A 21,059-nucleotide genomic window follows, 5' to 3' on the forward strand; every position below is an offset into this window, starting at 1 on the left:
TTATATTGACTGAGCAGTAGATATGTACAATTTCCTCCTGGATTAATAAAGTATCTATCTATCTATCTATCTATCTATCTATCTATCTATCTATCTATCTATCTATCTATCTATCTATCTATCTATCTATCTATCTATCTATCTATCTATCTATCTATCTATCTATCTATCTATCTATCTATCTATCTATCTACTTGTTGTTGTTTTGTTCTGTCACTACTTCAAAATCACAATGAAAAGACAGTGTCAAAAATGAAATAAAATATTTTTGTCCCTGTCAAAGTAAACGGAAACCCCACCTAAAGTAGTGTTCGTCCGTTTCTTTCTTCGTGAATCCTAAAGTTTATATATTCATTCATTTATTCATTCATTTTTCATCCATTCGTCCCTGGACGCGTTTTCACAACATCCGGCTCACACGTAGCAACGGTTGCCACGAGTGACGAACTTCTGTCGCTATCGCTGAGGCGCGCGCTCGACCGTTTCGGCAGTGTTCGTTCGTTTCCGCCACCGGCTCGTCTTTCCGACGTCACGTCGCCTCCATTTTGCTCCCGTGCGCGTGAGAACACACCGTTGATGTTAGCCGGAGACTTCCGAGGCGCGGTAGCGGAGGCAGAGACGTTCTACAACAATGGACGGGTAATTGTGTTCCCCCAGCGCTGCTCAGACACCTCACTGCCTTCACTAGGCTCTGGATGTGTGGATGCTAGCGTCCCGGGTCCCGCCGAGGAGGGGCCGTCTCCCTGCGGTAACGGGTTTCCATAGCCACGCGCTCCATTCAGGAAGTACCGTGTGCTAGCGTGTTAGCATAACTTGGCTAACTCATACTTTTTATAAATAAATTGTCTGGTTGATTATGACTGATGTAGATGACGTTTATCTGTGTGGTGAGGTCTGAGCGACGTGCGTGGGTTCTGTTCTTAGTTATGAGACCGGATGCTAACTCCGTTAGCAGCGAGAGCTAACCCTTTGCTAATTGATGTTGGGTTTGTTTTAGCTTTCATCCCTTTTGTCGTGTCGGACGTGAGTTGTGTGAATGTGCCGCTCCGACGGTCCGCTGGGGCCATTCCGTTTGGGTTTCTGTGTAACATTAATCTGATAACCTCGGTAAACAGCCCGGCTGAGCTGCAGCCCTCTTCGGTGATGGACGGTGACCAGCATCCACTTGTTTTCTTCCTGTGAGCTTGAGCTGGTTTCCATGAAGGCACTGGTTAGTCCATCTGAGCCCAGCTCATCCAGGGCCGCTGCTTGTCCTTGTTTTGAACCAGGAATCATTTCACCTGACTGGAAGGTGTGATGAATTATAGATGAGCCCATTGGGAGGATGTTGCCATAACAACACATGCATATCAGGCCAACAGGACGTCACTGATGAGCACACAGGTTTCTGTAGTGGACATGAAGACATACACTTTCCCTTTATTCAAATCAAATGAACCATTTGAATTTAAGTTTCTCGTTCACTGAACTAATACACAAATACATTCTGATTTCTTAATGCACATTTGTCAAACTCAAGGCCCGGGGGCCAAATGTGCCTCAAAATAAATAGGTCAAAAGTATGCTATGACCAAAAACTACATTTCCCACAATTCAGTAATGCAGACCATTGTAACTGAAAAAAAAAAGGTTGTGAACAAAGTTAATGTCCTAACTTGTGTTTGATGTTATTTTTCTTTATTCATTGATAGTTTGATCCTCGATTGATGGAGTTCTGTGGGTTTAATAACCTGACAAATTAAAAGGATTTATTTTAGAACAGAAATAAGTCAACATATTTTTTATGTGCAACTGCAATGTTTGTAACTTGAATAAATAATAAATTCAGTTAATTAAAATTAAGTAGTAGTTACATTTATTTTACATTACATTGAGTTACATTTAGTTACATTTATTAGTTACATCTGGCCTTTTGAGGACAGCCATGATGTCGATGTGGCTGATGTTTCTCAATGTTTCTCAATGTTAAATAGAAAATGCAATCTGGGACATTTGCTCCCTGTGTTCAGAAAATATAGTAATTATTGAGGGCTTTAACAGATCCAGTCTCCTTACCTCTTGGTTTGCTTGCAGACCCATGAAATACATCCCAGTAAATATCAGATATGATTGATTTTTAAATTTTTTTTTGATGATTACGGTACATCGACTCTTTCTAGTCTCTCAATGGGCAGTGGGAGATAACCTGACACTAACTCTCTGAAACAGCCGATAGTCCTGAAAGCAATTGTAAACAGTGTAGGCCTTGAGCCCCATGTTGGCTATCATGTGACTTTTGATGAAATAATACTGATCTGTCGTCCCTCATGTTCTCTGGGGCGGCAGTGGCTCAGTGGTGGAGGGGGTTCCTATGATCAGAGATCGGCGGTCCGATTCCCGCTTCCGCCAGGACATGCCTCGGAGTGTGACCTGACAGTGGGAGGTGTCAGCTCACCTCCTGGTTACTGCCGAGGTGCCCTTGAGCAAGGCGCCGTTCAACCTACAAGCTGCTCATTTGGGCACACTACAAAGTCTCTGCCCATCACTCTGCCTCCCCCTACACTAATTGCATACCTCTTGGGTGAAAAATTCAATCCAAGCCTAAAAACCCTGTCTGACATTTCTCTGCCATGACCTGGTTGACTGAAAATTTCCATAGACATTTGTCTGGTATAGTTATATAAGAACTCACCAAGAACAAAAGAAATTCTCTGAAAATCAAAGCAACAATGAAGTGATCACATTTGATTCTTGTGAAGTATGTGCAGGTATATATAGTGTGCTGTGTGTAATATTTGAAATACTGTATTCTGAATGTCTTCTTTTGACCATCTGAAACTTTGTCTTTCAGCATCAGTGATGTTGCAGTTGGAGTGAAGGTGAGTTTTTGGCCTTTCTTTACGATTAGTGTTTATTAAATCACATGTTCTTGACTTGAAGTGTGCATTTTGTTTTATTCCGTTTAAGTTTAACAAAGCAAAAAACTTGAAATAACAAATGGGTACAAAGTAGACTGTGTTCAATTACCGCAATCCATAAATACTGACATCTTCTGAGTGTACAGTACTTTGATATGTACTCCTCAGGTTTCAGTTAACCAATTAACATATTCAGTTTCGTATATTAAGTTGTTTAACACGAACATCATGGATTGTTCTTGTTCAAGCCAAACACAGGACATTTTTGCATTTCTGCAAAACAATAAAACCCCAAACTTGACAGAGCCCTTTGCTGAATTTGCAGTTAAAGGTACCTGTCGAAATGCCACAAATGAAAATGTTAAATTATGTTAATAAATGAACATAAATAAATTAAAATTAACACAAGTTAATCTATAGAACTTTGTCCGATGGCCCTGAGGTTATTAACTATTACTGAAGCTTTCAATTCCAAGTCTAAATAAAAATGTGGCTGTGCCAATAACTGATATTTATTATTTATTTTATGAGGTGTATTATTAATGTGAGCAGACTTACTGTATGTTTGTGGTATAAAATGAACAGAAAGCAATTTATTCCATAGATGTTTCTATGACAATTAATCCTGTTGTAAATTTTCAGCTTAATGCCAGCCCTAATCGTAACCTTTTTATATTTCATATCCCCCCATGTTTCAGCTGATTGTTGCAGCTCTACCAGGCTTTAGAGGTGCCTGTTAAAGTCCCTCATCTGTCTTAGCTTTTTTGGCACCCCTACATGGATCTTTTATGCCTGGTATCCCGCTTGTGGTGTCTCAGCTGCTACTGGGATTTAAGTATTCCTGTTCTGCGTTTGAATAACTTCTGTCACACATGGCATAAATTAAAATTCTTCATGTCGAGATTCGTTGTCAAGACAATGTTTCTGTTACAGAGAAAAATGCCATTCTTCTCTGAAAGTCGAGCCAAGCACTGTTATATTACTATGATGAGTGCTAATAAAAGCTCTCTTTTTATTCTTAAATCAATATATATATGATTTTTCATAGAAATATTAGGGGTACAGTTGAAGACAAATGCCAAAATGCATTACTGCTCTCATTTGCATCAGTATACAATTAATATTTTTTAAATCATTATTTGATGTATATAAAATATTTGTAACATCTTTCATAAAACGACTAGAGTTTGTATCCCATCACACCAAACAAACCTCTTTCCAAGTAAACACATTGTTGTCCAGCCTTCTCAATCTGATTTGTTGAGTTCCGGCTGTATTTCTGTCTGCACAAAACAAAGTTAAAGTCCGCTCTGGAAGGGAAACAGAACAGTCATAAAATACAGATTCCTATTATTATATCATGGTTTTAGTGTCGTTGAATGGATGTGGTTGCCAGCTGTTGTGAGCAGTTGTTTCTTGAATGTAGTCTCATTCACTTTTGTGCTCGCATTTTGAGCAAAGTCAGACGACTGTATTATCAATTTATTATGTCATGTCACTGGAGCAAGGCCTGTGACATCCACTTTATCTTTAACCATAAAAAATGTCAGTGACCAAAGAACGATTGGCTCAAATTCAATGAGACACTCAGGAAGGGTTGTGTGAAGCAATTATAAAGTTGTGTGGGTAATGGGTCCCTAGCCAGGTTCCTCTCCATCCCATCAGTCAGACGCTAAAGCACGGAGCACCCTTCAGCCCTCTGGGATGAAGTGTAGCCCAGAATGAAATCACACATCTTGACAACATAAATTCAGCAATATTAAACCTCCACCAGAAAAGAAAGAGCCATAATACTATTCTCAGTTCTTCCACCCTCCTACCATTGCGTTAAAACATCTTCAGGGACCTTTGTTTTACTGTCGTCTCTGAGGGCCTGTATGGGGAATGAAAATTGTATTTTCCCTATTTCCTCCACATCTTTGCCTGACTGTCTTCTCTGTTTCCCCCCACAGAGAGGATCCGATGAGCTGAGTATGTACAACAGTCCCAACTCTGGCATGAGCAGTATCAGTGGTGAGTGGTTCCGACCACCCCTGAGTATGGAGACGCTTGATAGAATTTGCATGAAGCCACTATGGATATCAGCAGATGCTGTTAAACGTCACAACTAGAGTGCAGGTGTTCAATTAGTGGATCAAATCTGCATGAGTTGCACCGTCTCACAGGAACTATACAGTGTCTGAGGAGCATCAGTAGGTGATCCAGTAGAACAGAGATGGTGGATACCGTTGCTGTTTTACTGATAATATCAGAATCTGGGCTTGCACCAGGAGCTAGTATGACTAAGCCACTGTGGCTCAGTGTAAAATAATTGAGTAAGCCACAAAAAGCCACATTCTGTGTCCGAGACAGCGGCTTGCTGTAATAGCAAGTAAAACTTACAGGTAAACATTGAGTAATACCAAGGTTCCAATTTATTAAAATCAAAGTGTCTTAACTCAAAGTTTAAATGTCTTGTAGTCCAAGTAAAACTTACAAGTAAACATTGAGTAATATTTTGTATGACTGTATCTTCACATAGTGAATGGAAGTTTTTAATTGTTGGGGGGTGTAAAACCATGCTCGTCATAGGGGGGCGTGGGGGGATACACCCCCCCCCCCACAGGGGGGTCCGGGGGCACCCCCGGGAAATTTTTTTAGAAAATGGGGTTTCCCTGCATTCTGAGGGCAAAATCTTGTGTTCAGTTTACCTACAACAATACACTAAAGCCAACAGGTGAAGCTGAACTCTCTTTATTTCTGTCCTACTTTATGCAGGAATGAATGTGAGATTCAACCATTGAAAACTTCATTCACTCTGAAGATACAGTCAGACTAAATATTACTCAGTGTTTACTGGTAGTTTACTGAGACTAGAAGACATTTTAACTTTGACCACCACCAACACCATTGGTATGACATAGTTCGTTTTTTTTTTTTAAATTTGATAATGATTTTTCATTTCAATTTAAAAAGGCATATAAAACATCAAGTGAGGTGAAAACACATTTACATCATCGCTGGTTATTCCTGCTGGTCAGAGGGAACAAAAGTTTAAGACTACAAACAAGTATTGATAATATCTTTCATTGACTTTCTGATCGGTCTGTCTCCAATTCTCCCCCCTCTCAGCATTCACCATTTGTTGTTCAATTAGAATTTTAACAAATCGACTATAAAACACTCCATTCTCATTTTCTTTCAATCGATCGTCCTCGCCTTGTCGTACACCAATTCGCGGGGTAAGCTTGTAAAAAATCCTTTTGTTTTTCATTGGACGAGAGGAGGTCATGACGCGAGTGCATATTTAATGATCGGGAGCGTTCGGGTCACTTCGGCTATTTCCGTCGACATGCTTCGGCTTAAATACGTCGGCATGCGGAAATATCGCTCCGGCGAAAATGGCGGTGCTAGCGAGTGGCGTTAGCGGAAATACGAGCGACGCTAGCGAGCGAAAAAGTATTACGTTTTAGTCTTTTTTCCGTAAAAATAAGAACGCCACTGTGGCTACACAGTCTAAAAACCTTGTAGCCAATCCGGAATTTACTTCGCCTATGGCAAAGTGACGAATGGCTAGCGCAAGCCCAACAGAATTATATCGAAAATAATTACAAAGTCTGAATGAGCTGTGATATTAAATGTTCCGCCAACAGATAAGAGCGCTGTGAAAGTGGTACACGAAGGTTTGGTGAGATCTTTAAATCAAACCACTATGTTCAAGTTGGAACTGGTGCCCCTTAATTCCACCAAGCCTTCTGTAGAAAGCCAGGTCAGTGTTCTTCTGCCTCCTGACAGCAGAGGAGGTAACAAATACAACTCAGAAAGACAGGATGTAGATGTAGAGTTTAACCTGGCATATTGCGTAGGCGGCCCACAATCGGAAGATTGAAAACGAGCTAGTAGCATTTAACCAAAAGAAAATCTCTTCAAAGTAAGAGGACAGCCTGGGTTTGAAGAGCTGTATACTTCCTGAGTAGAGATCAACGTTACCGCAACAAAACAGGAACGTTTCTTGACATGTTGATTTATTGTTCAGAAAGCGCTGCTTGACACATGTCAGGCATGACTGCAGAAAAAGATGTTTTTGGCTTCATTTTGTGTCACAGTGGGGAGTTGTCGTACATTGTCAGCCTTCATGCGAGACATCTTGGTACTACTGTTGGTGATCTTGATTATTTTGTAAACGTAGATGCGGGATATGTCTGCTGTCCGCCTTTTCTTCTTAGTGAGTCAGTTACTCTCGTTGTGGAGTATCTCTCTTCATTTTTTTATTTTTATTAGAAAACTAATAATCAATAAAGGTGATCATGATCCATTAAACATCTAATTTTATACTGTACTATACTGCAAAAAGCACTGAAATCCTAATTAGTAGGAGTGGCAAAATCTGCAACATGTATTGTCAACACCCTGAATCCTACAGTGTTATTAATTAATATTGTTTTTCCTTTCATGAAACCAACTCAGGTGAGTTGGTTTCATGAAAGGTCTGAGCGCGGTCCTGCTCAGGCTGTTTCACACACATTCTCCAGCAGGTCCACACTCAAGTGTCCGCATGACACAAACTGTCGTGGTAGTGCGTTGGAGGGTACACACTCGGCGCCTACGCGTTTTCCCCACATCCACACAAAACTGTATGAGAGACGCTCACCTGAGGATGCTGGATGGTCCTCCTCCGGGTCAGGGGCCAAACCGAGGCACTACCTGGGTGTGGCTTAAATAGCGCATTGTGGCGTGCTGTCAGGCCAGCCTGGTACCTGGACTGAACCATTTTGGTTATTATTGGATTGTTTTGTATTTTAAAACATCACTAAAAGATGTTTTATGTTGCCCCAAACTCCACCACGCCTTTAGTGAACATCCGTTTACATTTTTCTGGGTCATTTTGCCCTCAGCTCAGACTTCAGGGGATAATTCTGCTCAAAGCTCTGTGCTTTGTTTCATAGTGACGCTTCATGTCACCACTTTTAATTCATGCTACGTGTTCAGACCATGTGAGGTCAAATGGATTGAACTGCCTGACAGAGGAATAAACATAAATTCTGTCCACTCATTGTTAACCAGTGGTTTTCCTCGGTCACCTCTCTTCGTTTGGAGCTCTGCTGTCTCCCTTCTTCTGTGCCCCTGTAGCAGTAAACTCACAGCGGTAGAGAGCTGTCTCACTTCCTGGTACGCTGACAGTGCAGGGTAGACAAACGATCTGATTGGCTGAACTGAGTGGAGCTATTACCGTATTAACTGGAGGAGCAGCGCCCGCCGTCTGTAGCCGTGAACTGTAAGTAAAAATTCGCCAAGAAAATCTACTCTGGTGAATTTATCATTGAGTGGTCACGGGTCCGGACAGAACCATCACGGTCGCGGTCCGCCATTTGGTGACCCCTGCTGTATGGAGACAGAAAGAGCGAGAGAGAAGTGGAAAAAAAGGTGCACCAGATTTTTTCCCTAGTCGCACCAGTGCTCCCACATATATTAAATACTCACACTGATAAAAATTTGGGCGAATATGCGACCACAATGGTCGCAATTTTAGAGCCCTCCCCTAATGTAACTTTTACGTCTTTGTTTTTGCTGATGCGCTTCTTGGTTCAAAAAATCCGACACACCACTTTGTTTGTTTACTCCATTTTCATCAAGTTTTTCAGTTAACTCGACCACTAGTCAAACATCAAATCAACATCAAATAGCCAAATATTCAGCGGTCAAAAAACTATTACAGTAATCCTTCCTGGTTGGAACCAAACCAAGCCAACATTGGTTCCTACTTAAACCTGAGCACCAATTATCACCAGGAGACCCAACAACACATCATTCGCATCCTACAGGAGGACGATCACATCAATAATTGATAAAATATGAACTAACAGCTTTCTGACAGGTAGTCTGTTGTCTACTTTGCTGCTCTAACTTTCAACCTGACTGAACTTCAGTCTCAGGCTATGTCAACACGTAGCCGGGTATTTCCAAAAACAAAAATTGTTCTACGGTTAGGCCTATCGTCCACACGACAACGTCACAAAAATGATGGTTTTTGAAAGCTGACCAAAGTGAAGATTTTTAACACAGGTTATGTGTCTGTGTGCGGACGGCTATAACTGAAGTTTTACGTTTTGATATGTCTTGCCTGTGAAGAAAACTGCTGTGACTTTGTGTGGTTGTGTGACCTGTGTTTACATCTAGAAACAGCATGGATGTCTTTAAAACATGGTTGGCGGTAACAATCGTCTATGTGTTTTTTGCTATCTTGATTTGTAAGCCCAAGTGCTGCCGCTTCACATTGAGCACAGACAAAAGTTGGCTATTTCCACTTCAACTAAATATTCCTCGCCAAAGATGCCAACGCCAGTTTTGGGTCAGACTGGGACGCACTGCCAGCTGGTGGGAGAACTTTGAGATGGACGTTGTCCTCCAGGAGGAATGACGTGAGCATTTCTTCATGTGCCAGACCTCCGTTCTGTCATTGTTGGAGTTGTTATGCTTAAAAAAAGTGTTTATTGATGAGCTTATGCAGTAACGTGTGGAGGGATTTTTTAAATTTTTTTTTAAAAACGAGGTTGTGTGGATTAATTTTTATTCTTAAGTGCAGCGGAAAAATATATCTGATTTTAAAAATACCCGGCTAGGTGTGAACATGCCCTCAGTGTTGGTGAACGTCTCCATTTACATAAATGGGGTTTGTTCCCTGTTCAGACGTTCACACAGATGTGGATAAAAGGAGGACAAAACACTGCAGGTGACACCTCAAAAGGAAGAACAAAATGACCACATGAAGTCCGACATCAGAGCAACCTGCTCACTTAGTCTGAGATGTGATGAGGGATTTCGACATCACATGAAATCAGAATCTTTGGGGTGTTCGTGGTACGCTGCTTGGCGAGGGTTGTGGTAGAAAAGGGAACCACATAGTGATGCTCAGTTGTTGGTGTCTACGAATAAGTCAAATGTTGGAGGACTACCTGTATTCCCATACCTTTCTGTAATCTATCAGTCATAGTATAGAGCAGCACTGTTGAACACAGAGAATGATCACTCCTGATGCTCAGTTCAATTGACGTTTTCCAAACTCTTCTAAAGGAGCCCCATGCTGGTACTGCTTGTCCGTGTTACAATTAAAATAGGAAAACCAGAAACAAATTCTACATTTTTTCATCTCCTGGACAGAACATAACATTTACCTTTCTCTTTTTATCTTATGCCAGACAGATTTGTTTAACTGACGGCTTTATTGGTCAATTTCTTGACATTAACCAGAATACAGGATATGAGTAGCCATTTCCTTCCAATGAATAGAACAATCACTTGGTTGATTAGCACAGTAATGAGTGTTTGTGATAAAATTTTAGATCGGGCTTCAAATGGCAGTGACAGTAAAAAGTTGCGGGTGGAAGAGGCCCCCCCATCTCGTGTGCTCCACATTAGGAAATTGCCCAATGAGGCCTCGGAGACTGAAGTCATTGCCCTCGGCTTACCTTTTGGCAAAGTCACCAATATCCTCACGTTGAAGGGGAAGAATCAGGTGAGTGAAAGAAATGATGGCCTTTTGGAAAACACCACACATTTTTATCTGTTTCACGTGATGGAATAAATGTGTGTGAATTAAGTTGAATGGAAAGATTGAAACAACTTTGTTTTAAGAAATGGAGGACACATGCTCTAATGCCCAGGGCAGCATGAGCTACTTGGCGTTTGTCCTAGACTCTAACAGGTCTGCCGTTGACACACAGACACTATTGATTGGCAGCATCCTCATCTCAAGGTTAAAATAACATTTAACGAACAGATACGTTTTCTATTACTACAGGGATGAATTGCATTTTACTGCAGGAATTTTGCAATGTTGAACCATGTCAGCGCGTCTCAAATAGTGGGGCGAGCCCCTGGTGCGATGCCAGGGGGGGCGCTTGTGACCCTGGGGAACATGCTTTTTTTTTCCTGTACTAGAATGAAGTGTAATTGCACATTCATTACAGTAGTTAGCAGCGGCGCTCTTTTTATTTTGTAGGTTAAGGTGTTTTATATATTGTGCTCCTTAGTTAATGTTGCAGAGCTGAATTTGAATTTCTTTATTATTTATTGATTTTATTTAATTTTTCAGTATCAAATGGTGCAATGAGTTGGTCAAAAACATTTACAGCTTAAACAAGGATTTTTATTTGTTAAATCCAGGCAAATTGATCCACTTTTCTGTTAGAGATTAAAAAATAATGTTAATAAGATTAGAGATAACATAAGATAAGATAAGGTATACCTTTACTTGTCCCACAGTGAGGACATTTGCATGACATTTGCATTTGTATGTATGAATGAATGTTCACTCATTCATACATTAAAAAAAGTACATATTAATAAATGTAAAGTATGAATTATACATATTAACATATGATATAGATATTAACATATAGTGTACATATCAACAATTTATAGCTATAACTACAAACTACACCGGTCACCCGGATTTTGAGTGTTATTTTCTGTGTGTGGTCGACTGGGAGGATTGCAGATTGTAAGAATAATAAAATTATTCTTTGTTATGAGTTGAACTATATTTGTTTTCTTTTTTTAAATTTTAATAAGGATACAGAGTTATGCAGAGGTGTACTTAACAATTTTATAGACAAATGATATTATTTATAGTCGCGGTAGTCGTTGCTAGGGGGGCCGTAACAGAAAATAATTGAGAAGCCCTGATCTACGTCAACATTGCAAAATGCTTCCCTCAGAAAACTTGTTCGAACAACTACAGAAACCCACTAAAATGTAAAATAATGCATCATCTTGAATGGGTGTGTTACACAAATCTGATCTAGTGTTGCTTTCACATCTCCCAGGCGTTCCTGGAGATGGGGACAGAAGAGGCAGCCGTCACTATGGTTAACTACTACACGACTGTTACGCCTCATGTCCGCAACGTCCCCATCTTTATTCAGTATTCCAATCACAAAGAGCTCAAAACTGATTCTGGCAATCAGGTGAGTAGAGAAATTCTTTTTTACAGTATATAGGTTTTCAGGTCATTTCATAAATTATTCAAAAGGAATTGATTGCCTCGTCTTCCGCCTGTATTTGTTAAGTCAGGTACTTTGACCTGAACCAATTTAAGGTTTGGAACATGGAAACATGACGATGTTGAGGACATATTGCACTAACAACGGAAAGAGATTACCCTCTTGTTTGTTGAACACCATTGTTGAAATAGTGAATAACCGTCTGTGTTTGGCCATAGAGGACGCAAGCGGTGCTCCAGGCGGTGTCGGCGGTCCAGTCTGGGGGGTCACCGAGCTCAGACGTGCAGGAGGCTCTCGCTGCAGCCTCCAGTCCCGTACTGCGGATAATCATCGACAACATGTTCTACCCTGTAACGCTGGATGTACTGCAACAGGCAGGCAACCGTTGTAGTGGCTCCACACAATGCCAGATCCTACATTTGTTATTTGACAATGAAATTGGATGTTCAAATCTTAAAAGTTTGTGTTTTTTTTCCTGTTTCGCAGATTTTCTCCAAGTTTGGCACAGTCATGAAAATCATCACATTCACCAAAAACAATCAGTTCCAAGCCCTTCTACAGTTCAGTGATCCGGTCAACGCACAGCAGGCCAAACTGGTAAGTTTTGACCAGAGTTCCCACGAGGAATTTTTACAGTATTTTCCGCATTATAGGGCGCACCTAAAAGCTTTTAATTTTCTCAAAAACCGACAGTGTGCCTTATAATCCAGCGCGCCTTATAAGGCAGAAAATACTCTAATGTCTTTTTGACTCAACATCTCTTCGACAGTGTTTGCTAGCGCCTGTCCGGTTGTTAGCAATCTGACCTATGAACACTGACTTTGGATTTTTACCTCCTTGCCAGGCTTTGGACGGCCAAAACATCTACAATTCATGTTGCACGCTGCGTATTGATTTCTCTAAGCTCGTCAATCTAAATGTCAAATACAACAATGATAAGAGTCGTGATTACACGCGACCTGAGCTGCCTGCTGGGGATGGCCAGCCCAGCCTCGACTCCACAGTGGCAGCTGCGTTCAGCAAAGACTCTAATTCCCTCCTTGGTAAGATCCCAGGTAGATACCCCTCATTTCTACTTCTCTCTTCTTGTTGTTTGTCCCTGTTGGATTTAAACTTGTGATTGGTTTGTTGAGTTTTATGTCATTGTGATCAAATTTGCTCAGTCCTTAATTAACGAACCAGCTACTTGACTTGTTGTAATGCTGCTGTCTGGTGTAAGTGCTGCTCTCCATCCCGTGATTTTCTTGTCTGCGTCCTGCCAGGAGCCCTAAACCCTCTGAGCGCGGCGGCTGCGGCCGCTGCTGCTGCTGGGAGGGTGGCCTTAGCTGGACAGGCGGGGTCTAGTGGGGTCCTGCTGGTCAGCAATCTCAATGAGGAGGTCAGTAACACGTCAACACCACCAGTCAGACGGACCCTCTGAGGCTTATCGTCAGCCATCCTGCCCACCACCTCCATCCCTCTGCTCCTTTTTATTTGCTGGTTATGGCCAGTTGTCCTGCTTATGCTGCCATTTCCATTGTCTTCTGTCTGTCGTAGGGGATGCATCAATAATGTCCATTGTAGGTTTTTTTCAATTTGATCTGAGAACTAAACGTAAATAATTCCATCAAAACCACCTGGATTATTATTTATTCTTATTAAATTTGATTTTTCAGAGAAACTTTTTAAAAGTCTCTCTGTGGCCAAGTAGAAGCATCTTAGCCAGGACGTTTGCCCAGACACACTGGTAAATCTGTCATATAGTTAAGAAATGATGTTATGGAGGATATTTCCAGTTTCATTTATGGTGTCACTCATCACTGAACTGTTGCAGTGCATAACTGATATTACAGCTTGGGAAGCCAAATCTCTTTAGGAAGATGACCTGGAGCTATTGTTATTCGAGTTTAGATATGAAGCAAAAATATTGTCTAACCTTTTTCTTTGCTGTATTTTCTAGTGTCCTATACATGGCCAGGCCATTGCTGTTTTTAATTGTCCCCTTTTGGTCAAGACTCATTAAGCCCTGGTAGAAAGAGGGGGTTTGCTGTTTCTATCATAGCGCCAAAATGTGTACCCTCGCTGCTCCTCTGATGTTGGGCTCTTACCTCTCATCAATACTGTACCTGACTCTACTAACTGTCTCTTCTGTTTTTCTCTAAGCTCTGCTCCACCCCTCAGCTCATATGAACGCTCATATGACATCATTCTGTGGTCTCCTAATCTGTGTCTCAGCTCTGGGAACAAATACCTGTCACTGCTTGCTACCCTGCCTCACTATCTATTATTTATTTACGTACGGTACTTGGTTTCACCGATACAAAAGTTAAATATATGACTTTCACTATCTCTGGATGTCTCTTCAGGGGCACCGACAGCTCAGACCAAAACTAAAAAGTGGGAAGCTTAGATTTCAACACACAGCACGGCAAATTGTTTTCTGATTACTGTAATTGTTCAGAATATCATATATTTAACCTTTGAAATGGAATCTGATTTGTCTTTCCTGATGTGTCTCCCTCTCTTCCCATCAGTCTTTTGTCTCTGGCTGGGAATCAGTCTGGAGCCTTTGGCTCAAACCTTAATGTCAACATACTGTGCTTCAGCTACCTTTTAGGCTGGTGGACTTGTGTGAACACCACATTTTTTTCTCCAGTGGTCTTCACATCAACTCTCGCACGCCAAATTGTTTCACTGATCAAACATTTTCCTGCATGCTGTCTTAACAATTTTTTCCTCTGCAGCTTTTTTACACTCCTACTTGTTCATTGCTGAAAAATGGTAGATTTTTAGATTGTCAACCTGCTGCATGTTGTTTTAGCCCATCCTTATGCTCTTATATTGCTGATTTATTATGATTTTGACTGTATGTATCTATACACCATGCTTGTCCAGGGTAAAGACAGTTATCTGCTGTATTGACTAAAGAAAACATTGATCCAAGCCATTATCTCTGACCAAACTACCTGCATTATTCCAGTGTACTGACCTATATTTTATTTTTGTCCCTCCCCTTCCTTACTTTTTATTTTTACCCCCCACCCCCAATTTGCATTTGCCTCCCTGTTCATCTCCTCCTCTCATTTCTTTCTTTCTCTCTCCCCACCATTTCACGTGATGATGGGACGTTCAACCCATCCAATCACATCTTCTTTCTTCACCTCCTCCTCCTGCTACTTTACCCCCAACAAAACAACCCAAACAAACCAAAAACCCCAAACGAACAAATGTTCTCGACTCCCCGTCCACCACCTGTACCCCTCCATGATCTACCTGCGTCATTCTTCGTTGGGAAAATAAAAACCACCATTCCTCCTACCTACCTCCGCTCTGGATCGATCTGTCCATCTCTACCTCCGCTCCGCTCCGACTCTTCTACCTCTCTACCTGTCTCACGCTGCTTGTTGCTCTTCTCTCCCTCTAAAGATGGTTACGCCCCAAAGTCTGTTTACCCTCTTCGGTATGTTATCGTTAGCTCTCTCTCTCTGTGGCTCTGTCTCTCTCTCTCTGTCTCTCTGCCTGTCTCTCTCTCTGTCTCTCTCTCTCCTTGTCTTTTTCTTTCTTTCCTCTATTTCCTCTACTTCTATTGTCTTTGATACATTTGTCATTATTACTATTATTATCATCAGGATCTTCTCTTTGTAGCTTTTTTTAATGTAAATTGTTAATCATTTTGGCCTCCTGTGAATTGGTTTGGGTTAAAGTTCTTTATTTTGCTCTAAATTTACCACATAAATGCTGCTAATGCACAGTTTAGGAATTATTTTTGCATGCTTTTTGATTTGATACCAGACACATCTTGATAACTTATCTGTTTAGAGGGTGTCTCCTCTCTTTACCTGTTTCTTTTACACACCTCTCACTCTAGACTTTACTGCTGTAATTTTCTTGTGTTCTATGCTTTTCTGTTCTTCTTTTTCTTCTTGTCTCTTAAATATTCTTGTCCTCAAAGTGCCACTTGTTGCCTTCCTAACTTTCTGGTTTCTCTCCACCTCACCTTTTCTCCTCCTGCCTGCCTGTGGCTCTAATGCAGGAGTGTATGGTGATGTCCAGAGGGTGAAAATCCTTTACAATAAGAAGGACAGCGCTCTCATTCAGATGTCAGATGCCAATCAAGCCCAGCTAGGTGAGCAGACGCCACAAACATCCAGTCGTTTTTCAGTTGTGTGGGCGAGCGGCCGTAGACGGACCATCTTCTGATTTTAACACTATGCACTTCCTAACTTACTATTGGAGTTACACCGATACAGATCAATACAGCATTATCCAGTGAGAAGGGCACGTCCTTCTGCTTCAAAATGTCTATTGATGTGATATATCGCTTTATAAAGAAAAGCTGACTGATTGAAATCCTCTGTTATTTCGAAAATAGTCTTTGAATTTTGCTCCTTTTAGCTCGACTACAAAAGTAGTGGTAATCACGTTATTAGGGGATTGGTGTTAACACTCAACATTGAATAACAAACAGTAAAACACAGCATTAATGAAATGAACCAAAATAAATGCACCGGATAAGTTACACGGGACAATAAGCTGCTCTTTTGCAGGTTAACACAATAACAAACAAACACACCCACTAGGAGTGGATTCGTTCAGCTTGAAAAGTTGTTGGGCTGTTGCCTCGTCTTAGTTGAACAGAAAGTCGATCTTGTGGCCGGTGACCACGTCCATGTGAACCCCAGGTGAAGCTCAGACTGGGATAGGACAGGTGAGCCACGTGGTGTAACGCCGGCAGATCGTTCAAGCATTCCACTGAGTGAGAGCCAGCAGATCGTAGAAGCCCACCAGCAAAAGCAATTGCAGTCTGATTAGGTCATAAAAACATAAAATTGTTTAGGACCATAAAATAAAGTGTTATTTATAGTTCAGAAATATGATATATAAGTATTTTTCAATTTCACTCCAAGAAACAAAAAAACAATTAAAAGCAGTACAGTGATCAAAGTATAGATCAATCAAAGTCAAAGTCTGCTTTATTGTCAAGTGTACCATATATACACGACATACAGCACAGATGAAATTGCAGTCCTCTCTGACCCACGGTAAACAGGCAGTATAAGTAGTACAACACAGGCAGTACAACACAGGCAGAACAACACAGGCAGAACAACACAGGCAGAACAACACAGGCAGAACAACACAGGCAGAACAACACGGGCAGAACAACACAGGCAGAACAACACAGGCAGAACAACTGTTCTCCTCCTTCAAACAAGATTCAACCCCATCCAGTTTAACAAAACAGGATGTAAAGCGGTGGCTGAGAAGTTGTTGAGTTTGTTTTCATGATGCATGGGGTGTGCCGCTCCTCGTGTGGTCGGTGTGATAGTGGACGCCTCGGTGTTCGTGTCGACGTGATGAAAGCTGGTGTGGAGAATCCAGGTTGTCACAGTTGGAACAGATGCAGCTACCTCCAGACTTTGTATTTTAACAGTAAATGTTAGGTTCAGATAATTGAACCATATGCTGACGACATTCAGCTGTTGTGGTCATAAACGTCTGTGGAGCCTGAACCTGCTGGTGTGGCGTAGAATCGGGGTCGGTTTTTGTTTGTCGTCCCGTTCAGCGATCGTCTGGTTCCATAGCCGACAGGAAGTCTGCCATTTGAATCTTGATTTATTTCTGTGCTGACAGAGACCATAATCTTTCTCTACATCATCCAGACGGCACCTCAAGGTCCTGAGAAAGGAGCGTGTACAACATTAGCAGCTACTCGGCGTGTTAAATGTGACATTAGCTGCTTCCACACTGAGTGAAAACCTGTTGTTCTCTTTCCCATTTCCAAAGCAATGAGCCACTTGAATGGTCAAAAGATGTATGGGAAGATCATCCGTGTGACGCTGTCCAAACACCAGACGGTGGCCCTCCCCCGAGACGGGCTGGACGACCAGGGTCTGACCAAGGACTACACCAACTCCCCCCTGCATCGCTTCAAGAAACCCGGCTCCAAGAACTTTCAGAACATCTTCCCTCCTTCTGCCACCCTTCACCTCTCCAACATCCCGTAAGCCATTATTTCCTGTTTTTTAGTCTGTAACAGAAAAGTTTTAAGTCCATCAATTTGCCTGAAATTAAAAAAAAAAGTTTAAACTGTAAAATTTTTGACCAACTTGTTGCAAGATTTGATACTGAAAAATAAAATTAAATAAAGTCAATAAATAACTAATTTAAATTCGGTTCAGCAATTTTAACTGAGGAACAGGATGTGTAAACTTTAACCTACAAAACAAAATGAAAAAAACAATTTGTGCTGATTTTCTTTCTTTTTTTATCAAAATGATAACTTATCAAACTTATCTACTACTGATCGCTGTCACCACCATAAGTCAATATATGAAACACTGATCCTCATTTATAATGCTCCTCAGGCACTAAAATGCACATTTATTTTGTGTGTCCAAATTAACACCACTGACTAAAACTCTTCTCATCCGTCGTATTTCGTGCCTCAAGAAGTTAGAGGACAATACTTGAAATGTCGCACAATGTTTTCTTATAATTTCTTTTCTGACAGTGCTGATCCAGAGTTGCCCTTGTTTTAGTATTTAACATTTCATGAGAAATAAGATGATGGTGTGTATCATGACTAAAACTCCCGACTCTAATCTGCCGTCTTCATGTTGACAGACAAGACGTGACGGAGGACGACCTGCGGCTGCTGTTCTCCAACGCCGGAGGCACCGTGAAAGCCTTCAAGTTTTTCCAGTATGTGCACCAAATATAATGAGGAATACTGTAGTTTCTGCACAACAAGGCGCCTGAAAGCCTTTACTTTTTTAGTATGTAGTTAAATGTAAATTGTACTAAGTGTTCCGTATCTTCCAGGGATCGTAAAATGGCTCTGATCCAGATGTCCACCGTGGAGGAGGCCATCCAGGCCCTGATCGACCTTCACAACTACAACATGGGGGGCAACCAGCACCTACGAGTCTCCTTCTCCAAGTCAACCATTTAGGAATGTGACCTACCAGCTCTTGACAGTTCAGGGTCGGCTGTCAGAAACCTTAATGACTGTATTTTGACACGGGGGTGGGGTGGGTGGGGGGGCACATTGATTGGAAATGCTTTGTTTGGGGATTTTTGTCATTCCTTACCAGACTGAAACCTTTGTTTGCATCTTTTTTGATTAGAACCATTAAGTTTCCAATAAGGGATCCTCACCACTCCTCTTCATCAGTAAGATATTGACAGGATTGATTGTCCATCTGTGTGACAGGTTGATGTAGATCAGTGTTCAGTTGAAAAGATAACAGTGATGATGTGCCTTATATGACAAGATCAACTGTTTCTGCAGCAGGATGTGTTCATCCGTTCTATGGTGGGGGGGCTCGTTGGATATTTTCAGGGGATTAGGAGAGAAAAAGGTTTTGTCATCCTCTAGATATTACAAGTTTCGACTCTCCGCCCTTCACCAGAGTTTAAGATTCACAACATCTTTAATGAGTTTTGGTTGCAGAAGAGAATAATTCTGTCGCGGTTTGAACTTGAATTCCATAATTCCACAAAGTGTAACAATGCAAGATTGTTCCTGGTAACTTTGATTTCAGATGATGTTGAATCGTAACGTGGCTCATAGCTCAGTATTTCTTCTTGTTCTCATGCTTTTTTCCTTAGCTGTTAGATGTAATTGTCAGTGGCGGTGCTTTTCTCAGCATGTGTAGTTGTGTAGGATCCACCATCAGGATGTGTTTGCATGCTGTGGAGGCAGTCAGAAGAAGAGTCCACTGTGATTTCATTGTCATGTTACAGTTTACTGGAGAGCACTACTCGGTTGGACCAAAGTTTCTGTGCCTTTAGCGTTTCTTTATTTCATTTAACAGACAAGCGTTTGAAGGACTGATGTTCCCGTCTTTTCTAAAACCCAACAGAACCTCCTGACCTGAGGCGTTTGCTCACAAATACTAGTTAAGTATATTTTTCTTCCGAGTCTGATTTTTATACTGCTTAAAAATGTAAGGATTTGGTAAAGTTCTGAAGAGGCACAATTAAAGGATGAATAATTTTTTAACCATGGGGATTGTGACTTGGTTTCCTGCTGTTTGAGTTTTTCCCCTCTCATGGTCTCTGGTGTATTCTGCATTACGTCTGTAGCATGCCTAATAAAACGATTGTGTAGCTCGTATTCTCCACCTCTGTCTTTCTGTTCTCTGCTCTGTTCACTCCTGAAACCGGCTTCAGTCCCAGGGTGGGAAAGAAGCCAGACTCATGTTGGAGCCACTTGAAAAGAAGCTCTAATCATCCGGATCAGGTCCTTTGATAACACCGAGGTGTTTCCCACCCTGCCCACTGACACCCTCCTCTGACATCCTGCTCTTCTGTCCTTTGGTCGTTTGTTTTCTAATCCGTCTCAAACGGCCTGCGTTCTACAACGGATCTGATCTGTGTGCTTCTTCTCACATCTTTGTCAGTTAAAAAATCACCTCCGTTGTCATTTTCCCCTGCGTGATGCATTAATGTTACTGCAGGCTTTGGTACGTATTTGAGTATAAATACTACAGGCACCAGCCTCCATAGTGGGAACTCCTGCACAACTGATTCTGGGACAGGCTAGTAGGAAATAAGTAGAGGTACTCATCCAATGGTATATACCGCTCTCATTACAAACAGTATGCAATTAAAGTGCTGACAATGAAAAATAAACGTATAAATTGTGTGTGTGTGTGTGTGTGTGTGTGTATATACTGTATATACACATACCTACACAATTTATATATTAATAATAAACAGTTAAATGTTAGTTATTGGATTCACGACTGATTCCCTCTATTTTTGTATTTATCTCATGCCCCCCCCCCACTCTTGGGAATTCACAGCAGGGTAAAATTAATTTCAATCATTAATTGGACAGGATGGAGCAAATTAATTTGTGAAATGAAACTAATCACTGAGCCATATATTCACTGTATGTGACGCGCCTCACTGCACGGAAAACACATTAACATAATAGAAACGCAATCAATGTAATGAACTTTTTGGTTTTTCTCATGAAAAATCAGTTTGGTTTACGGCCCAAACTAACCCTAAGGTTCATTTCCTCTGACGTAACGGAGAACGTCTCGTACCGCATATCAAACTTACCTGTCAGTGTCTTTGTTCGGGCCAATTGTCTTCAATCGATCAATCAAGTTTTATTTATAAAGTGTTGAATCACATTAACAGACAGAAAAACCCAACAGAACCTCCAGAACAAACAGAAGTCACA

General features: G+C 41.3%; 1 protein-coding gene across 5 annotated transcripts; it reads left to right on the forward strand.

The window, feature by feature from the left end:
* The first annotated feature begins 531 nt into the window (after positions 1–531).
* Positions 532–19,979, forward strand: LOC137614176 (polypyrimidine tract-binding protein 2-like). 5 transcript variants are annotated; one of them, XM_068343804.1, is made up of 14 exons: positions 532–639; positions 2,831–2,858; positions 4,850–4,868; positions 10,217–10,389; positions 11,702–11,842; positions 12,097–12,252; positions 12,365–12,475; positions 12,723–12,933; positions 13,141–13,256; positions 15,284–15,317; positions 15,891–15,983; positions 17,645–17,861; positions 18,485–18,562; positions 18,683–19,979. In XM_068343804.1, the coding sequence occupies exons 1-14, from the start codon at positions 632–634 to the stop codon at positions 18,810–18,812; spliced, it is 1,515 nt and encodes a 504-aa protein (XP_068199905.1). In that variant the 5' UTR covers positions 532–631; the 3' UTR covers positions 18,813–19,979. The 5 variants fall into 5 exon arrangements, with proteins under 5 accessions (XP_068199905.1, XP_068199903.1, XP_068199904.1 ...); XM_068343802.1 differs by having other exon boundaries at positions 538–639; positions 4,850–4,910; XM_068343803.1 differs by having other exon boundaries at positions 538–639; positions 4,850–4,910; positions 12,723–12,921.
* Positions 19,980–21,059: the final 1,080 nt, after the last annotated feature.

Source organism: Antennarius striatus, chromosome 20 (assembly GCF_040054535.1).
Source record: "Antennarius striatus isolate MH-2024 chromosome 20, ASM4005453v1, whole genome shotgun sequence".
NCBI lineage: Eukaryota > Metazoa > Chordata > Actinopteri > Lophiiformes > Antennariidae > Antennarius > Antennarius striatus.

Excerpts from the sequence above, each read along its gene's own strand:
- LOC137614176 (XM_068343802.1), top strand. Across the intron at positions 10,390-11,701 it reads CGTTGAAGGGGAAGAATCAG|GCGTTCCTGGAGATGGGGAC; the intron begins GTGAGTGAAAGA and ends CACATCTCCCAG. Across the intron at positions 17,862-18,484 it reads CTTCACCTCTCCAACATCCC|ACAAGACGTGACGGAGGACG; the intron begins GTAAGCCATTAT and ends TCATGTTGACAG.